At 39.8% G+C, this 18,788-nt stretch overlaps 2 protein-coding genes across 5 annotated transcripts; one reads left to right on the top strand and one right to left on the bottom strand.

Moving 5' to 3' along the window:
- The first annotated feature begins 12,395 nt into the window (after positions 1 to 12,395).
- Positions 12,396 to 15,605, top strand: LOC104116378 (uncharacterized). 4 transcript variants are annotated; one of them, XR_001973274.3, is made up of 5 exons: positions 12,417 to 12,603; positions 12,689 to 12,759; positions 13,113 to 13,193; positions 13,302 to 13,367; positions 15,043 to 15,605. XR_001973274.3 is itself a non-coding variant. In XM_009627223.4 (4 exons), the coding sequence occupies exons 1-4, from the start codon at positions 12,544 to 12,546 to the stop codon at positions 15,169 to 15,171; spliced, it is 336 nt and encodes a 111-aa protein (XP_009625518.1). In that variant the 5' UTR covers positions 12,396 to 12,543; the 3' UTR covers positions 15,172 to 15,605. The 4 variants fall into 4 exon arrangements, 1 of the variants encoding a protein (XP_009625518.1); XM_009627223.4 differs by lacking the exon at positions 12,689 to 12,759 and having other exon boundaries at positions 12,396 to 12,603; XR_690833.4 differs by having other exon boundaries at positions 12,419 to 12,759.
- Positions 15,606 to 16,390: 785 nt separating this feature from the next.
- LOC104116377 (uncharacterized) lies at positions 16,391 to 18,445 on the bottom strand. Its single transcript, XM_009627220.4, has one exon. It carries the CDS (start codon positions 18,094 to 18,096, stop codon positions 16,585 to 16,587), a length of 1,512 nt encoding a protein of 503 aa, XP_009625515.2. The 5' UTR covers positions 18,097 to 18,445; the 3' UTR covers positions 16,391 to 16,584.
- Between the last annotated feature and the right edge of the window lie 343 nt (positions 18,446 to 18,788).

The following is an 18,788-nucleotide window of genomic DNA, read 5'->3' as shown; positions in this document are numbered from 1 at the left end:
GTTTAAGTAAAATTATAAACCTAAGTTGCGACAACTTTTATCGACTTTTGTTTCATAACTTGCTTGACTTCAAGACTTATGATGCGGTTATTATATGATTCAAATACATTAAAACAAGACCTCTTGGGACAATTAATCACCTCTAGTGTTACCCGAAAATACGGGTTACAACATCCTTGATTCGTTTAACTTCAAATACTTGTTAACCACTCTTATACACCCTTGTATCGTTTAAGACCAATAGGATTAACTTCTTATCATCTCAAAGATAATCTCTTCTTGGATTTACATCGACTAACTTACGACGTGATCTATGGTATGCGAATTTGGGTTGTAACACCCTCTCCCCCTTAGGAACATTCGTCCTCGAATGTAAGGGTTTATGGGGTGTCTAACTCATCGTGGATTCCGACGGAGATTTCCGGCTGAGTTTCCCCCATAAAATGGACACTAGCCAAACTTGCAAGCAGTTAAACCCAACCTATGGCCTTACAAGACTATACAAAGCATTATGGATATGTACATTATCTGCATATCACCATTTTGTATTAAAAAAAGAGTATTCACAAGCTATTGCTTATCTCATAGAGCCGTTTCACCTTATAATGCGTCCTTCTTTCCCCCGACATCCTCGTTATCTTCACTCTGGAATAGGTAAGGGTATTTAGACTTCATCTCCTCTTCTGCTTCCCATGTCATTTCTTCTATATTCTTGTTCCTCCATAATACTTTCACGGAAGCTACATCCTTTGTTCTCAGCTTGCGGACTTGTCGATCTAATATAGCCACTGGCACTTCATCATATGATAGATCCTTTGTAACTTGTACATCTTTGATAGGGACGACCCGAGAAGGGTCTCCAATACATTTCCTCAACATAGATACATGGAATACCGGGTGGACAAATTCCAATTCAGATGGCAATTCTAACTCGTAAGCAACCTGTCCAATTCGTCGAAGAATTTTGTACGGCCCAATATACCGCGGACTCAACTTACCCTTCTTCCCAAAACGCATAACACCCTTCATCGGCGAGATCTTCAGGAAAACCCAATCACCAACCTCAAATTCCAGATCACGACGTCGGACGTCGGAATAAGACTTTTGCCTACTTTGTGCCATCCTCAGTCGCTCTTGTATCACTTTCACCTTCTCAATGGCTTGGTGAATCAAATCTGGCCCATATAATTCTGTCTCACCGACTTCGAACCATCCAACTGGTGATCTACATCTCCTCCCGTACAGTGCCTCATACGGGGCCATTTTAATACTGGAATGGTAGCTATTATTGTAGGCAAATTCTATAAGTGCCAGATGGTCATCCCAATTCCCCTTGAAATCTAGAACACATGCTCGTAGCATATCTTCAAGCGTCTGGATGGTACGTTCAGCCTGTCCGTCAGTCTGCGGATGGAATGCAGTGCTGAGATTTACTTGTGTGCCTAAACCCTTCTGAAAAGACCTCCAAAAGTTAGCCGTAAATTGAGCTCCTCGGTCTGATATAATAGATACCGGCACACCATGAAGCCTAACAATCTCCTTGATATACAACTTCGCATAATCTTCAGCCGTGTAAGTTGTCTTAACTGGTAGAAAATGGGCAGATTTTGTAAGTCGATCAACTATCACCCAGATGGAGTCAAACTTATGATAAGAGCGAGGTAATCCAATAATGAAGTCCATATTAATCACCTCCCATTTCCAGGTCGGAATCTCTATATTCTGAATCAATCCACTAGGTTTCTGATGCTCGATCTTTACTTGTTGACAATTAGGACACTGGGCTACAAATTCTGCAATAGACTTCTTCATGTTATCCCACCAATATTGCTCCTTAACGTCATGATACATCTTTGTCGAGCCAGGATGGATAGAATATCGGGACTGGTGAATCTCAATCATAATCTTCTCTCGCAACCCTGCCACACTAGGTACACATAATCGGCCCTGGTATCTCAGTGTCCCATCTCCTCCGATCTTGAAAGCTGTAATCTTACACTGCTGAATTCCCTCTCTCAATCTTACTAAGGTAGGATCTTCATATTGCCGTGCTTTTACCTCGGCTACCAAAGATGATTCTGCTGTATTCTGTACAGTAACACCTCCGTCATCAGAGTCCAACAATCTGATTCTCATATTGGCCAGCTGGTGAAGCTCTTTGGTCAACCCTTGTCTACCTGCCTCAATATGTATTAAGCTTCCCATTGACTTACGGCTGAGAGCATCTGCCACAACATTAGCTTTACCGGGATGGTACAATATCTCGACATCGTAGTCTTTCAGTAATTCAAGCCACCTACGCTGCCTCAAATTCAACTCCTTCTGCTTGAAGATGTATTGTAAACTCTTGTGATCTGTGTAGATGTCAACATGGACGCCGTATAAGTAGTGCCGCCATATCTTCAAAGCATATATTACTGCAGCCAATTCCAAATCATGAGTCGGGTAATTCTTTTCATGCTTCTTCAATTGTCTTGATGCATAAGCAATCACCTTCCCACGTTGCATCAATACACACCCCAAACCTATACCTGAGGCATCACAATATACCACATAACCTTCTGTTCCTTCTGGGAGAGTGAGCACTGGCGCGGATGTCAATCGATTCTTTAGCTCCTGAAAACTATGTTCACAAGCATCAGACCACTGGAACTTGGTAGCTTTCTGTGTTAACTTAGTCAATGGTGCTGATATAGAGGAAAACCCTTCTACAAACCGCCTATAATATCCTGCTAGCCCCAGGAAGCTGCGGACTTCTGACGGTGTTGTAGGTCTCGGCCAATTCTTCACTGCATCGATCTTCTGAGTGTCGACACTAATACCCGCATCAGATATCACATGGCCAAGGAATGCTACTGAGTTCAGCCAGAATTCACATTTAGAGAGCTTAGCATATAACTTATGATCCTGAAGGGTCTGTAATACTATCCGCAAGTGGCCCGCATGTTCCGCCTCCGAACGAGAATACACCAGAATGTCATCAATGAATACGATCACGAACACATCAAGATAGGGCCTGAATACACTATTCATGAGATCCATAAAAGCTGCTGGGGCATTTGTTAGCCCGAACGACATCACCAAGAACTCAAAATGCCCATATCTTGTCCGGAAGGCCGTCTTTGGAATATCCTTCTCCTTAACCCTCACCTGATGATACCCTGAACGCAAGTCAATCTTGGAGAAATACTTGGCACCCTGGAGTTGGTCAAACAGGTCATCAATTCTTGGAAGTGGATACTTGTTCTTTATTGTAAACTTATTCAACTGTCGATAATCGATACACATCCTTAACGACCCATCTTTCTTCCGCACGAACAAGACTGGCGCACCCCAAGGTGAAGTGCTAGGCCTAATGAAACCCTTATCCAGCAAGTCCTTCAACTGTGCCTTCAACTCTCGCAACTCTGCCGGGGCCATCCTGTATGGAGGGATAGAGATCGGTTGAGTGTCAGGCAATGCATCAATGCTAAACTCAATCTCCCTTTCAGGAGGAAGGCCTGGGAGTTCATCTGGGAAAACATCTGGAAATTCATTGACCACGGGGATTAATTGTAGAGTAGGCGGCTTCGCCTCCGCATCCCTAACGCGAACAAGATGATAAATGTAACCTTTTGAGATCATCTTCCTTGCCTTAAGATAGGAAATAAACCTACCTTTCGGCGTAGCAATGTTCCCCTTCCATTCAATGGCGGGTTCACAAGGAAACTGAAACCTAACCATCTTCGTACGACAGTCAACACTTGCATAGCATGAGGCCAACCAGTCCATTCCCATTATCACATCGAAATCAACCATTTCTAACTCAAATAAATTTGCCGAGGTTTGACGACTACAAATCATCACAGTGCAACCTTTATAAACCCTTCTAGCAATCACAGAATCTCCTATCGGAGTGGATACCGCAAGTGGTTTACTTATCAATTCAGGTTCAATGCCAAACTTATTAGCCACAAAGGGTGTAACATATGATAAGGTAGATCCTGGATCAATTAGCGCATATACATCATAAGAAAACACAGACAATATACCTGTAACAACATCCGGAGATGACTCGAGATCTTGTCGACCTATTAGAGCATAGGTTCGATTTTGAGCACCACTCGAACTCGGCACTGAACCTCTACCTCTACCACGACCTGTCGACTGTTGAAAACCTTGTGCTGGAGGTCGAACTGATGAGGAAGAACCAGACACAGATCCAGTCGGTTGAGCCATACCACCACCTCCTCTGTTAGGACAATCCCGCATCATATGGCCACGCTGTCCGCAAGAATAGCACGCATCGGAACCTCGACGGCACAGTCCAAAGTGGGCCTTGCCGCACTGATCACAACGAGGTGTTGGGGGTCTCGTCTGACTAGTATCTCTATGAAATTGTGAGCCTGATGCCCTCGAACTCTGACCTGAACCAGAATAGGTAAATCGATCATACCGAGGCCTCTGAAACTGTGGAGGAGCACTAGCTACAGGTGGTGCCGAACTCCTCGAAGATTGGGGCCTGATACTGCCTCTGAACTCATCAGAATACCATGCAAATCTTGCCCTCTTATGCTGGCCCCTATCCTGCTCCCTATCTGCCCTTTGCTGGCGCTTATGATCCTCTAGGGTCTGGGCATAAGCCTGAATACGGGAAATATCCATGCCCTCTACCAAGGAGGCTGTTGTGCACTCATTTATCAGATGTGGTCCCAACCCGTTCACGAACAGATGCACCCTATCACTCGTCTCTGACACCATATGGGGAGCATACCTTGCTAAAGAATCAAACTGTATACTATACTCTCGTACACTCATATTACCCTGTCGAAGGTTCAAGAACTTATCAGCTCTAGCTCGTCGTATCTCAACTGGCAAGTAGTGATGAAGAAAGGCCTCAGAAAATTCCTTCCACACGGCTGGAGGAGCGTTCGGACCCCTAGATCTCTCCCAACTATCATACCAGAAAATCGCTAAATCCCGTAACCGATAAGAAGCCAACTCTACTGCCTCCGTATCACTAGCATGCATAACCCGCAATGTACGATGAATCTGATCAATAAATATTTGTGGGTCCTCCTTGGGGTCTGATCCGGTAAACACTGGAGGGTCTAGATTAATAAAATCACGAACTCTCGCACTAACCGGTTTATCAGCAGCACCGGTATTCTGCCTCTGAGCCTGAGCAGCTACCAAGCTAGTCAACAATTGCACCGCACTGCGCATATCATGGTCTGTAGTGCCAGACGGAGGAACTGGATGTACTGGGTGCCTCCTAATATCCTCGGGAGGAGACAGAGAGGTATGAGACGGCATCTCACTCTGAGCCTCACTTTGGCCTGCTCTGGCTGGAGGCACCTGAATGTTACCCTCTCCCACAGCTGTATCAAGCCGTTTACTAATCACTTGCTTCCTAGTCGAAGGCATCGCTGAAAGAAAACAAGGTGAATATTAGATATGAACACTTACTACTCAACTCTACGCATGATCTAGATTCAGGAAGAAGGTAACAACCCTAGATGTCACGTAGCCTCCTGATTATAAATGTGGCGTGCTACACATCCATAATCAAAACTCTACTAGACACGGCTCATAGACAACCCCTAGGACAGACTTGCTCTGATACCAAGTTTGTCACGACCCAACTGGAGGGTCATGACTAGCACCCGGGCCATACTTGCCGAGCACCAACGTACATTTTATCTAACCTTCCTTATTATCTTTAAGGGCCGACAAGATCAATATAAATAGTAGACATGGATCATGAACATCCAACAATGAAAGATAATGTCATGAACATACATAACATGGGACGACAAGACTGTCAAGAAACTATATATAAGGTACGAGCTATCATGATGCCATGAAAGACTATACAACAAAAATCAGCCGAAAAGGCATTCTAAACCATACATAAGTCGACACCTGTCTATGAGCCTCTAAAAGAACATAAGTGCTACAACATTGCCGGAACAGGGCCCCGACATACCCATAAGGTCTATAACAAAAATGCATACCAAGACCACGGCAAGTCCGGAGAAGGGATCTCGCCAATAACCGCTGAACTGGACAGCCTACTGTGGTGGGGGAGCTACGTCTACCTGTCTATCAGGACCTGCAGCACGACATGCAGCGTCCACAAATAAAAAGGACGTCAGTACGAATAAAGTACTGAGTATGTGAGGCAAGAAAGCATAAGTAAGAACAGTAATGTAAACATGGATAGAGAATATACAACCTGTGACATCTGGGTACCTCTGAGGGCTACTGACATGAAATACATGATACATACATATATATACATAAACTTTTAAAACATACGCCTTTGTGGGCATCACCATCATCATATCGTACCCGGCCATAATAGGCTCGGTAAAATGTACCCGGCCATCATAGGGCTCGGTAGAATTGTACCCGGCCACGTGGAGCTCGGTAAAACCCAACTGATCAGTGGTTGCACAATAGGTGCCATACCCGGCCAACTATAGCGCGGCTCGGTAGAGTAAAATAGATACATATATATGATGCATGCTGGACTCATTGGAATCACATTTTGAACCTTTCGGAGTGACGTAAGGTCGGTATCCTTCGTACACGTTATTAGGATTAACTCTTCATCAAGAAACTTATAAGAATCAGGAACTACCAACAACATTGATAATATAAGAATAAGAGAAGTAACATCAATACCAATCATTTCATAAGAAGGGCAGCAATGTAAGTACTGCTAGCTTCTAAGAGTAGAGTATCTTTGGGAGCTCGTTCATTACATTATGTACAATCGGAGTCGTGCAAAAGAATGAAGGGGATAGACTCACATACCTTGTATATACTGCCCAACCTCAAGCTATGCAAATATCACGATTCCTTAGTCTACAATAAGACAAATGACACTATCATTATCGTTTAAGCGTCGTAACTATTATGTATCAACCACAACCTATTTTACGATGAAACGGACAGCACCTCCCCTATTTATATGACTTCCCACAAGTCAATACAATCACCAAACAGCCCAAACAACATCATTAATAATCATATTGAGCCTCCAAAACAGTCCACCAACCAACAACATTACTACCAAGCTTTTCGATATATATTTCACAAGTTCTAGCTTCAACGACTTAGCTGCAACTTGGATAATCTTAAATATATATAGAGTAAGAGGTTCCTTACCTTTAAACAGAAAGAACAACTCCAATTTGACCTTAATTTTCCACGAAATATCCCTTCAATTCTGCCACAAGAACAAGGAAGTGAAACTAGCAATTAATTCGGGTTTTTCGGCACTAGAATTACTTTAGAAGACTTGAAATCACCTAGGGTTGATATTAAAAACTTTAAGGTGTATTTACAGGACATAAAACACTTAAAACAACCTCCCACACGAGCTGGAACAACACAAAAATCAGCAACAACAAGAAGAACAAGAAACTTACTTGCGCCACGGGATTCCCGACATTTGATTTATGTTGTTTGCCCTTTGTTTGGGTCTTGGATCATGAGAGAACCTTGAGAGACTGTTTTTAGGGTTATAAGGTCTGAATATACTGAAAAATAATGACTTAAAATGGGGTTGAGGTATCTTATATATGTCCATATGTCTTAAACCGCCTTTGTGGGCCCCATAGAGAGCAGCTTGGCGCACTCTCGCGAAAATGCGAATATCTCTCTATTCCGAGATCGTATCGACGAACGGTTTAATGAGTTGGAAACTAGACTCATAGATCTTCAATTTGATAGGTATATCACCCCATAATTCCAAGCACATTGGGAGAAAAACGCAGTAACATTTGACCTAAAGTTTAAGTAAAATTATAAACCTAAGTTGCGACAACTTTTATCGACTTTTGTTTCATAACTTGCTTGACTTCAAGACTTATGATGCGGTTATTATATGATTCAAATACATTAAAACAAGACCTCTTGGGACAATTAATCACCTCTAGTGTTACCCGAAAATACGGGTTACAACATCCTTGATTCGTTTAACTTCAAATACTTGTTAACCACTCTTATACACCCTTGTATCGTTTAAGACCAATAGGATTAACTTCTTATCATCTCAAAGATAATCTCTTCTTAGATTTACATCGACTAACTTACGACGTGATCTATGGTATGCGAATTTGGGTTGTAACACTTATACCTCGAAAGATACAACATGACCCAAAAAGGCAACTGAATCCAACCAAAACTCACACATCAAAAACTTGGCATATAACTGACTATATCTCAAGATCTGAAGTACAATTTAAAGATGCCGCTCTTGCTCCTCTCGGCTGCGGAGTATACCAAAATATCATCAATGAAGACGATCACAAAAGAATCTAAATAGAGCTTGAATACCCAGTTCATCAAATCCATAAATGTTACTGGGGCATTTGTCAAGCCAAATAACATCACTAGGAACTCATAAAGCCCATACCGAGTCCATAAAGCTATCTTAGGGACATCCGATGCCGTAATCTTCAACTAATGGTAGCCATATCTCAAATCAATCTTCCAAAACACCTTGGAACCCTGAAGCTGATTAAATAAGTCATCAATCCTCAGCGAGGGATACTTGTTCTTGATAGTGACTTTATCCAAGTGTCGATAATCAATACACATCCTTATCATACCATCCTTCTTCTTCACAAACAACACGGGTGCACCTCCAGGGCGAGACACTAGGTCTAATAAATCCCTTATCAAGAAAATCCTGCAATTACTCTTTCAATTCCTTCAACTCAGTTGGGGCCATACGGTATGGTAGAATAGAAATAGGCTGAGTGTCCGGAGATAAGTCAATACAGAAGTTGATATCTCTATCGGGTGGCATCCTCGGCAGATCTACAGGAAACACCTTTGGAAACTCATGCATAACTGGTACTGAATCCATAGAATGAACCTTCGCACCGGGATCAGGGATATATGCCAAATATGCTAGACACCCCTTCTCGACCATGTGTTGAGCCTTCACATAAGAAATAACTGGGCTAGTAGAATGTTCAGTAGTCCTTCTCCACTCTAATCGAGGCAACCCCGACATGGCTAAAGTTACTGTCTTGGCGTGATAGTCCAATATAGCGTGATAAGGTGACAGCCAATCCATGCCCAAAATAACATCAAAGACACCATATCAAATAGAATTGAAGCATCTCTATGGCAAACTGGAACAATACTAGAGATGACGGCGTCAGATGACTCTGCCTCAGGTCTAGCTGGAAATGCATAAAAACGGGGTTGAGCCCCACCACCTCTAATGACCTGACTTCCACCTCTAGCTGCCTGACCCCCGCCTCTAGCTGGCTTTGTGGGCGGTGGAGCAACCCATGCCAGCATAATGGCATGAGAACCTTGCTGAGGTCTGCTGCTTATCAATCTAGGGCAGTACCTCCTGATGTGACCTGTGCCCCCACACTCAAAGCACTCCCTCGGTTGTTGTGGCTGCTGAAGCTGAGACTGACCCTGACGGCCTGGATAACCACTGCAGTAACTCTATAGTGGTGGTGCACTGATAGGAGCTAAAGATGCACTTAATGCTGGCTGCTCAGGATGAGACCTATAAGAACCGCGATCGCCCGAAGCACCGTGTGCTACCTGAAGAGTTGACTGAATCATCCTGGGAGGATGGTCTCTACCAAAAGAACCCCGGCCTCTAGATAAGGCACTACTGAATCCACCAAAGTGACGAGGCCTCTTCTCAGATACGATCCCTCTATCTTGACCATGAACCATCTCGATCCATCTAGCAATCTCTACTACCTTCTGGAAAGAAATATTATCCCTTGTCTCCTTGGCCATCTGGAGCCTGATGCCTAAAGTAAGGCCATCAGTAAACCTTCTCACCCTCTCTCTATCAGTGGGAATCAAAATAGCTGTATGTCGGGTTAGGTCTACAAATCTTGTCTCGTACTGGGTGACGGTCATGCCACCCTGCTAAAGGCCCTCGAACTACCTACGGTACTCCTCTCTCAGATGAAAGGAATAAACTTTGCCAGAAATAGCTGCAAAAACCATCCCAGGTAAGTGAAGGTGAACCAGCTGGTCTGCTCCGCTCAAAATCCTGCCACCACCTCTTGGCAGAACCGGTCATCTGGAACACTACAAAGTCGATCCCATTGGTCTTAACAATACCCATGTTGCGTAACACCTCGTGGCAACGGTCCACATAATCTCGTGGATCCTCAAAAAGGTGCACTGCTAAAGTGAACAGTAAATAGCTTGGTGAACTTATCCAACCTTATTAATCCCTCAGAAGACATCGCGGGCCTCTCCCCGGGCTATGTAGCAACAACGGACTGAACTACCCCAACTAATGGAGTTGTCGGAGTCTGGTATAGGGAGCCATCTGCTCTAGAGTGTGAGTGGCGGGAGTCTATGCTCCTTCTCCAGCTTGAGAGATAGCTGGTGCCATAGGAAATACCCCGGTCTGATCCACACTTTCCGTGAGTCCAACTAAGCACACTAGAGCATCCTGAAGTACGGGAGTGACAATGAATCCCTTTGGGACCTGAGTGGGTCTGATTGGTGCGGTCTGAACTGGGACCTCCTCCTCATGATCAATCTGAGGCCCCACCATGGGTGCTGTTGCTCGTGCTCTAGGCTGAGCTCTTCCTCTACCTCGGCCCCTACCCTTGGTAGTGGCTGCAATAGGGGCTCTGGCTCCTGCCCGACTGTAGACGTTATGCGAGTTCTCACCATCTACGAGAGAACAAAAGTAGAATGGTTCAAACTTCAATAATGAAAATAAGCCGCACGATAGAGAAAGAAAGAAGTAAAATTTTTCCTAAAGCCTTATAGCCTCTGGAAGATAAGTACAGACGCCTCTGTACCGATCCTCCAGACTCTACCAAACTTGCTCATGACTCGTGATACCTAGGCAACCTAGTGCTTTGATACCAACTTATCACAACCCAGAATTCCCACCCTAAGGACCGCGATGACGCCTAACATTTCACTTACTAGGCAAGCCAACGTTAGTTAAATTTATTAACCAGTTTTTAGCAATTCAACCAAAATGATGACAATAACAACCGAATAGTTTGAAATAAAGTGATAAACTACTGAACAACGTAATCTAAATACAATCCCAGAAACTGGAGTCACGAATACATGAGCATCTAGAGAACTACAAACAAATGTCTGAATAGACACAACTGTTTGAATCTAAATAAACAACAATGACTAAATAGAAGGGGACTTCCGGGTTGCGTACGTCGTGCAGCTATACCTCAAGTATCCACAAGTAGCTATATCCGGGCAATCTCACTATGCGCTACTGGAATCAACTCCGGTATCTGCCAAAATCTTCGCAATTGCGAAGATGCTCTACTGTTGCGAGGCATCGCAAATGCGACCAAGTGATCGCAAAAGCGATCCAGGGCAGTTTGCAATTGCGAACAATTTCCTCGCAAATGCAAGGTTACCCAATCCCAGGCCCTACTCGCAAATGCAAACAATTATTTGCAAAAGCGAGAATCGCAAATGCGAGATCTGCACCAGACACCAGAACTGGGCACTGCACCAGCAGTCCTTATACTATCCAAACTCATCTGAAATATGTCCAAAAATAATCCGAGCCCCTCGGGCTCTAAACCAAACATGCACACAAGTGTAATAACATCATACGAACTCGATCGCGCAATCAAATCACCAAAATAATATCTAAAACCACAAATCGAACATCAAAATGAATGAAATTTCAAAGAGAACTCAAGAACAACTAGAATCACATCTAAGCGTCCGAATCATGTCAAACCAACTCCGAATTGCACCAAATTTTGCAGACAAGTTTTAAATAGTAAAACTGACTTATACCAAGTTCCAACATTAAAATCCGACCCGATAGCCTTGAAGCCAACTTACTGTCAAACTTAGCAAATTTCCAAACTTTCAAAATACTAATTTTCGGCAAAATGAGTCAAACCAACCTAGGGACCTCCAATTTCAATTCCGGACATACGCCCAAGTCCAAAATCACGGTACGGACCTACCAGAATCGTCAAAATACCGATCCGAGGACATTTCACAAAATGTTGATCGTAGTCAACTCAAGTTATTTTTAAAGCCAAAAATCATATTTTCTTCAAATTTTTACATAAAAGCTTTTCAAAAAGCGACACGAACTACGTACACAAATCAAGAAACATCAAACAAAGCTAACGGAGGTCTCAGAACATGAAAATAAAAGCTAGTGCTCAAAACGACCTATCGGATTGTCACATTTTCAGTGTTCTCTTCAATCTTATCTAATCATTAATAAGATGTAGACCAAATAGTCCAAATCCCAGAACGACATGACATTGGGAATCAATTTAACAGTCCTATCAAATCTATATATAATTATAATTCAGGGAAATAGAAGAGTGATGACGTGGCACTTCTCACTGTCCACGGTTTATATTTATCTAAATTCCCATATTTTTGCCATTTCCCTCTATATTTCACTCTTTCCTATTCCCGAAGGGCCACTTCTTTTCACAAAAAATTTTAGTTGCACTTTATATATTTAATTTCCATTTCCAAAGCGGTTGCTAATATCCCGTTTTCGAAACGTTATCCTCTCAATTTTCACATATGCATATATGCTCTTCATATTCAAAGAGGAGACGAATGTTGAGGACAAAGAAGATTCAAGTAAGCATAAGGAATGATAATGACCAATATCAAATTTTTCTGTGGTCAGATTGTGAAGTTTGTTGTTGTTATATTAATGTGCTAGGGTATTCTCTTTGATCTTTTGAATCGAAAAACCTAATCCATGGGAATTTTAGCCACTCTAACCACGAGGAGGTAGTTCTTTTCTTAAATTTCAGTCCTTTTTCTTTCTTTGTAGATGTTCGATTATTTTTTAAGGTAATTTATATTAGGAATTGTAATGTGCTAGGGTATTCTCTTTGATCTTTTGAATCGAAAAACCTAATCCATGGGAATTTTAGTCACTCTAACCACGAGGAGGTAGTTCTTTTCTTAAATTTCAGTCCTTTTTCTTTCTTTGTAGATGTTCGATTATTTTTTAAGGTAATTTATATTAGGAATTGTAATGGGTTCTCTTGAAAGAGGGTTTGGGGATTCTATTAGAACTTGAGAATGGAAATTTGGACCTTTTTCCTTTTTCTCATATTGAATCTCTGTCATTCATGCAGGTGGTTGTCTTGAGTATATGTCTTGATGCTCCAGTAACTACGACTCAGGAAATTGACCTCCAAATTCAAATGTCCTCAATGGTATCTCTTTTTCTTTTTGACTGCGTCTATGTAACTTTTTCTTGAGGGTTGTTTTTCGGGTTATTATCTCCATATTTTTTCTTGGTTTTAATTTTTTGAATTTTGCAGTTCGGTACGAAGTCTTTCATTGGGATTTTTGGCAGCATTAGTTTTCTAACATTTGTTAAATATCAGGTAACTACGCTTATTCATATGAAAAGGTGAAAGAAACAATAGTCTTTGACATGCTCTTTATATGTTGGATAATATGATAAGGTCCAAAGATGAAAGAATATGAATATAAAAATTTCATAAATGTATCATTGAGTAACAGAGGTGATAGTCATTACTTTCAAGTTTTATTGGAATTAAAAATCCATATAACTCTTGGAGTTCATATTTACTGTTAACCTGACATTTAAGTCACGATATAAGAATTATTTTTAGGAGAATTATATTTAACACTTATTGTTAAATGTTAAAATATTTCACTTTTGAATAGCTTAGCCTGAATATAATATATGTACCTTCAAATGACTTAAAAATCGAGTTAAAACTTGAAACTAATAATTCTAATTCAACTGAAGTATGGATCTCCAATATCAATTCCATAATACTTGACTAAAGAAACAGTGGTCGTAGGACAATGAGAATTTTTCAATTTAATGTAAGTTTTATTGGCCTCAAAGCAATAAGTTATGTGAATCTTGCCGGTTTCTCTGCTCCACCATCAAAAGACCTTTGTGTTCTATGTATTTGTGGTTATCACTTTTCAAAACTTAGAAAACTAGAGCAAAAGAATATTCCTAAATGTCAGTAGCGCCGGTCTTTCTCTGAGCTGATGTAGTATTCGTTCATTGACTTGAATCATATATTTATAAAATATCTTAGAGAAAATATATACGTATATATATTAAGATGACATTCACTGTAACTGGTGTAGTATGCTCCATATTTCCACCATATCAATTAATTTGATTCAGAAAAGAAACGAGTGTCGATATGCGTGTGCATGTACATATTTATTGTTAACTTTATCGTATCATATTACATGGAGAGTTGAAGGTGCGACTTATTTATATTTGCATCGGAGTTAATATTCTGAAGTTTGTTGTTGTCATATTAATGCCCTTGGTCATTCAATTTGGTCTTTAGAAAACTCAAAGCCTAATCCATTGGAATTTCAGTAAAGTACTGTTTGCCCCTCGATGCTGTTTTGATTCTTGATACTATGCATTGGATAAATTCTGAGCACTTTAAGCATAGTGACTACATGTGCTTTCGAAGATGTTTTTATATTTCTTTCTCTATTGCCCCTTATTATATGTATGATAAGCCGGATTGAACGTTTGATCAACTTTATCTTGAATTGTTGAGAGAAATATTTGACCAGCTTACTGTTAAACTGTTGTTGAAAGAATTTATGCGTTAATTTGCATCTATGATGATTAAATAATAATTGTGGTCATAGTATTGATGACTTGACACCTCTTTTAGGCTAAGAAATCTATTTATCTTTTTTCTCCTTTTTATTTTTCTTTTACCTTTTTCTCATTAAATGGTTTAGCCTCTTTGATGACTTAAAGCTCCATGTTCCAGCAACCCTACAACTCCTATCCGACCTTATCATTTCTCATTTTCAGTTTTTTAATCATTGAATTGAACTGAGTGATGCAACGAAAATAAGATAACCCCGATATCTCGAATCTATTCTATTACGAATTTGGATAGACAATTTTTTAAGATATCGTAGACAAGTGACCTTTTGCTCTTTGTGCTTCTCTTTCTTTGATTTGCTTTGTTCTAATATATGGGCAATTTCTTGAGTTGCATTGTTAACTTACTCTGAATTTGTTTCTTTTCATTTCAGATTTTACCTCTCAGTATGTCGTCCACTCTTCATTTCACCAACACATCAGGACATAACCAATATAATGTTTATAAATCTTATATTTTCCTTTTTATAATTGATCAGCAATTCATAAAGGTACTTTCTTGAAGTGTAAACTTGGTGTTAAGATACTATTACATGTCCTCTCACGTTTTAACGATGCTGCTCTAAAATAACAACTAAAAAGGGAAAGAAGGCAAGAAAAGAAAGAGGAACAATATAAACTTGCATAGCTCATCTGAATGCAGGTTAAGTCAAAAGTAGACAAGTGAATTTACAACAAGATTGATGTGCAGTGGGAAGATATCATGCAATGAGGACTATTTTATGTATATTTGATTTAGACATGTAGCATTTAGGTTAAAGGTAGGACAAGACTCAGGAGCAAGTCGTGAGTTTGATATTGTATTTCCTTATCCCTCCACTTGGGTTCAAGATGCTTTTGAACTTTATCAAATTGCATATCTATTTTGCTTATAAAAACTGCTAAACTTGCAAATTGGATTAAAGTCTAAATGCAGATTTTGAATTTTGATTTGGCCGACGTATAGCTTCACGTGAATAGCTTTCATCACTGTGTACCAAAGATTAGAATTGCATGTCCTAAATGTTTATATGAATTAGCATTTAATTTTTCCTTTTTTATTTTTTAATTAACATTTCTTATATTATAAAAAAGTAAAAGAAATCGTTAATTCATTTGTTTATGACAGCGCGAAGCGCGGATAGATTTACTAGTTGAAAAATAAATTTAATGCACTCACAATCAAAGTATGTAATGGATGGAATTTGAACATGAAGCAAAGAAATAAAAGGCCATTGAGTCGTAATATTGTAAGTTTATTCTTTATATTATTGTTAATATATCGTATCATGAAATGACGGAAAAACATACAAAATATAAAATGTTGTATTCATCAAAATAATACAATACAACACAATATAATATAATATAATATAATATAATATAATATAATACTTCCTCCGTTTCAAATTAGATGAAGTATTTTTTTTTTTAGTCTGTTCTAAAATAAATGACACATTTCTAAATTTGGAAATAATTCAACTTTAAACTCTTTATTTTACGCATTTTACCCTTAATGAGAAACTTTTATAACCACATAAATGTCATGGCACCACAAAACTTTTATCTCTTAAGCTTGTAAGACCACAAGTTTCAAAAATTTTATTTTTTTCTTAAACTTCGTGCCGTGTCAAATTAGATCATTTAAATTGAAACGGAGGGATTACATTATAAAACGATATGTAATAACCATCCAAACAAGCCATAAAACAACACTGTTTAGAGTGATACAAAGGGAGTGCATTTATCTGGAAAAATTGCATAAATTGAATTCCATCAATTATTAATAACATCTTAACAACTGACAGATTGCAAGACACACACACATATATATATATAGACAACAAAAATCTTTCTTTTTTCGATTTTGCCATCTCACTATAGAATCTATAGATCATTAAGTAAAACAAAGAAGAAAAAAAGGTGAATAAAAATCTTTAGCTTTTTTTCTCAACCTCGCCACCTTGTACTAAATAAGCCTTTTTCCTTCTATCAGCAGTAGTTGCCAGGCAAATGACAAGGAAGAATGCAGCATAAATGGCATGAACCCTCCAGCTAGTCTTAGGTGGTTGATGGAGCACAGCCCTATGAAACACCGTCAAGTAATAATGAAGCCCAACAGCAAAGCCCACAAATGTTTGGGCCAGCCCAATCAGCTTCGTGGTGGGCCCAGTCTCAGTGGAAAACACTAAGATCAGATACATTAGCAGCATCAATAGGTACAGCACATAAGCAAGAGTTTGCAATACTTGTAAGCAAATGTAAGTGGATTGAGCAGTAGCGTAGAAAAACTTCAAAGGTTCTAAGCCAGTGACCAAAGAGGAAAGACAGAGAATGGAGAAGTAAATGGAGAGGTAAACTTGGATGAAGATTAAGAGCTTTTGGAGAGAGAAATAGGCTTTGATTTTATTGAAAATGAGAGAAACAACTAGTAAAGGGATCAAGATGAATGCAAATGAGATAATAGAGGCAATTGTTGGTGCATATTTGTTTCCGACATAGGGCTTGAAATTTTTTGTTATTTCTTTGTTTGCTTTGTTGAGGTAAACTTTAGAGGTCTTTGAAAGTCTTTCCAAATCTGGCAAAAGGGTTTCTTGGAATTTGGAGGGTAAATCTCTGAATCCAGAAATTAAATCATCTTCTTCATCATCTTCAAGCCAGCTGTACCGTGAATGTTTTTGGGCCGTCTGTTGTGTCTTGGGTTTTTTGTCTGTGGGCTGGTTTTTATTAATTGGGGTTTTGGGTTTGGATTTGGGCTCACTGATGTCTTTCCCCAATTGAGTTTTAGTGGCTTTGGTCATTTTGTCAGTGGGCTGGTTTTTAGTTGGAGTTATGGATATGGACCTGGATTCACTGGTGTCTTTTTCTAATTGGGGTTTAGTGGCTTTGGTTGTTTTGTTCTTGGGAGAAGAGCTTGAGCTGATTTTGGTTAGATCTGAGGATTTCTTGGTGGTGGAGGAACTGATTTTGGTTGAATTTGAGGGCTTGGAGGAAGTTGGATTGACCTTCAGGAGCTGGGATTTGAAGGCAAGTTTCTCTGATTTGGTAATGGTTGGACTAGAATTGGAGCTGGGCCTGACAAGCTTGCTTTTATTCTTGGTTTGTGAATCAGAAAAGGAAAGTTTGGTTTTTGAAAGCTTGGTTTGGTTCTTGGTTGAACCAAAGCTAGAAAAAGAAGTCTTGATTTGCTTGGTTTGATTCTTGGAAGAAGTATTGGAGGATTTAATAAGTTTGGTTTGGTTCTTGGAAGCTGAAAGTGAAGTTGGATTTGTTTTCTTCTTAATTGGCTTTGACTCATTTTCTAGTTCCAACATTCTTCTGCTTCTAACATTATTTTGGGGTTGGACCTCACTATATGCAGAAAAGAATGAAAGAGTGAATAACACAAAAACAAGAGAGAGTACTAAAAGTACCTTAGTAAAGCTGCAGGAATGTGGAAGTGGAGCCATATGTACTGAAATCAATGACTCTTGTTTCTAATCTAACGAGGCTTCTTTCCAAATTTAAAGCCTCAGTTAGATCTGAATTTTAGACAAGATGATTAAAAAAGTGTGTGGCCATTGGGAGAGGGGAGAGGGGAGAGGAGAATAATTAAGGGGGTGATAGAAATATGTAAGGTCTTTGATTGTGTGTTAGTGTGAAAAGGGAAAGGGAAGCAAAGTAGGAGACTTTAATGCCAAAGGCCCAAAGTGGTGTAGAGGCGATGAGATATGTCACATGGAGCAACCAGACAATCACAGTATCCCATACTGCGCGATTTACTTTTCTCTTATTTGTTTTCTTTTGTCACTCCTAAAACACTGTTTCCTTAATATAGGCAGCAAAAGTGCAATGGAATTCTTCTTGTTACAAAGCTATAACTTGATAAGGATTTATTACATAGTAGAGTAGAGCTAACCTCAAATGTTTATTCTTTTAGCTATAACGTTTGATAAAAGCAGTATTAGGTGAAGGTTTTGGATTATTTCGTTTATGGGTAATCAGAGGGCTTTATGGTACTCATCGAAATTTTATTTGGAGCTAAAGTGAAGCGTTTATTTAATTTTCTATATTCTACATATTTGTAAATCAGGTAAAAATACAGAGGTCAAGAAAAAAGAAATCAAGCATTTCACGGAAGGAGGGTGGCTTGACAGTTCGT

The sequence above is a fragment of the Nicotiana tomentosiformis genome, chromosome 5 (genome assembly GCF_000390325.3).
Source record: "Nicotiana tomentosiformis chromosome 5, ASM39032v3, whole genome shotgun sequence".
NCBI classification, from domain to species: domain Eukaryota; kingdom Viridiplantae; phylum Streptophyta; class Magnoliopsida; order Solanales; family Solanaceae; genus Nicotiana; species Nicotiana tomentosiformis.
Note: the sequence above shows the minus strand (reverse complement) of the source record. Positions and strands in the feature narration are given on the sequence as shown.

Excerpts from the sequence above, each read along its gene's own strand:
- LOC104116378 (XM_009627223.4), top strand. The coding sequence starts at position 12,544 with ATGCATATATGCTCTTCATATTCAAAGAGGAGACGAATGTTGAGGACA. Across the intron at positions 13,194-13,301 it reads AAATTCAAATGTCCTCAATG|TTCGGTACGAAGTCTTTCAT; the intron begins GTATCTCTTTTT and ends TGAATTTTGCAG. Across the intron at positions 13,368-15,042 it reads TAACATTTGTTAAATATCAG|ATTTTACCTCTCAGTATGTC; the intron begins GTAACTACGCTT and ends TTTTCATTTCAG.
- LOC104116377 (XM_009627220.4), bottom strand. The coding sequence starts at position 18,096 with ATGGCTCCACTTCCACATTCCTGCAGCTTTACTAAGGTACTTTTAGTA.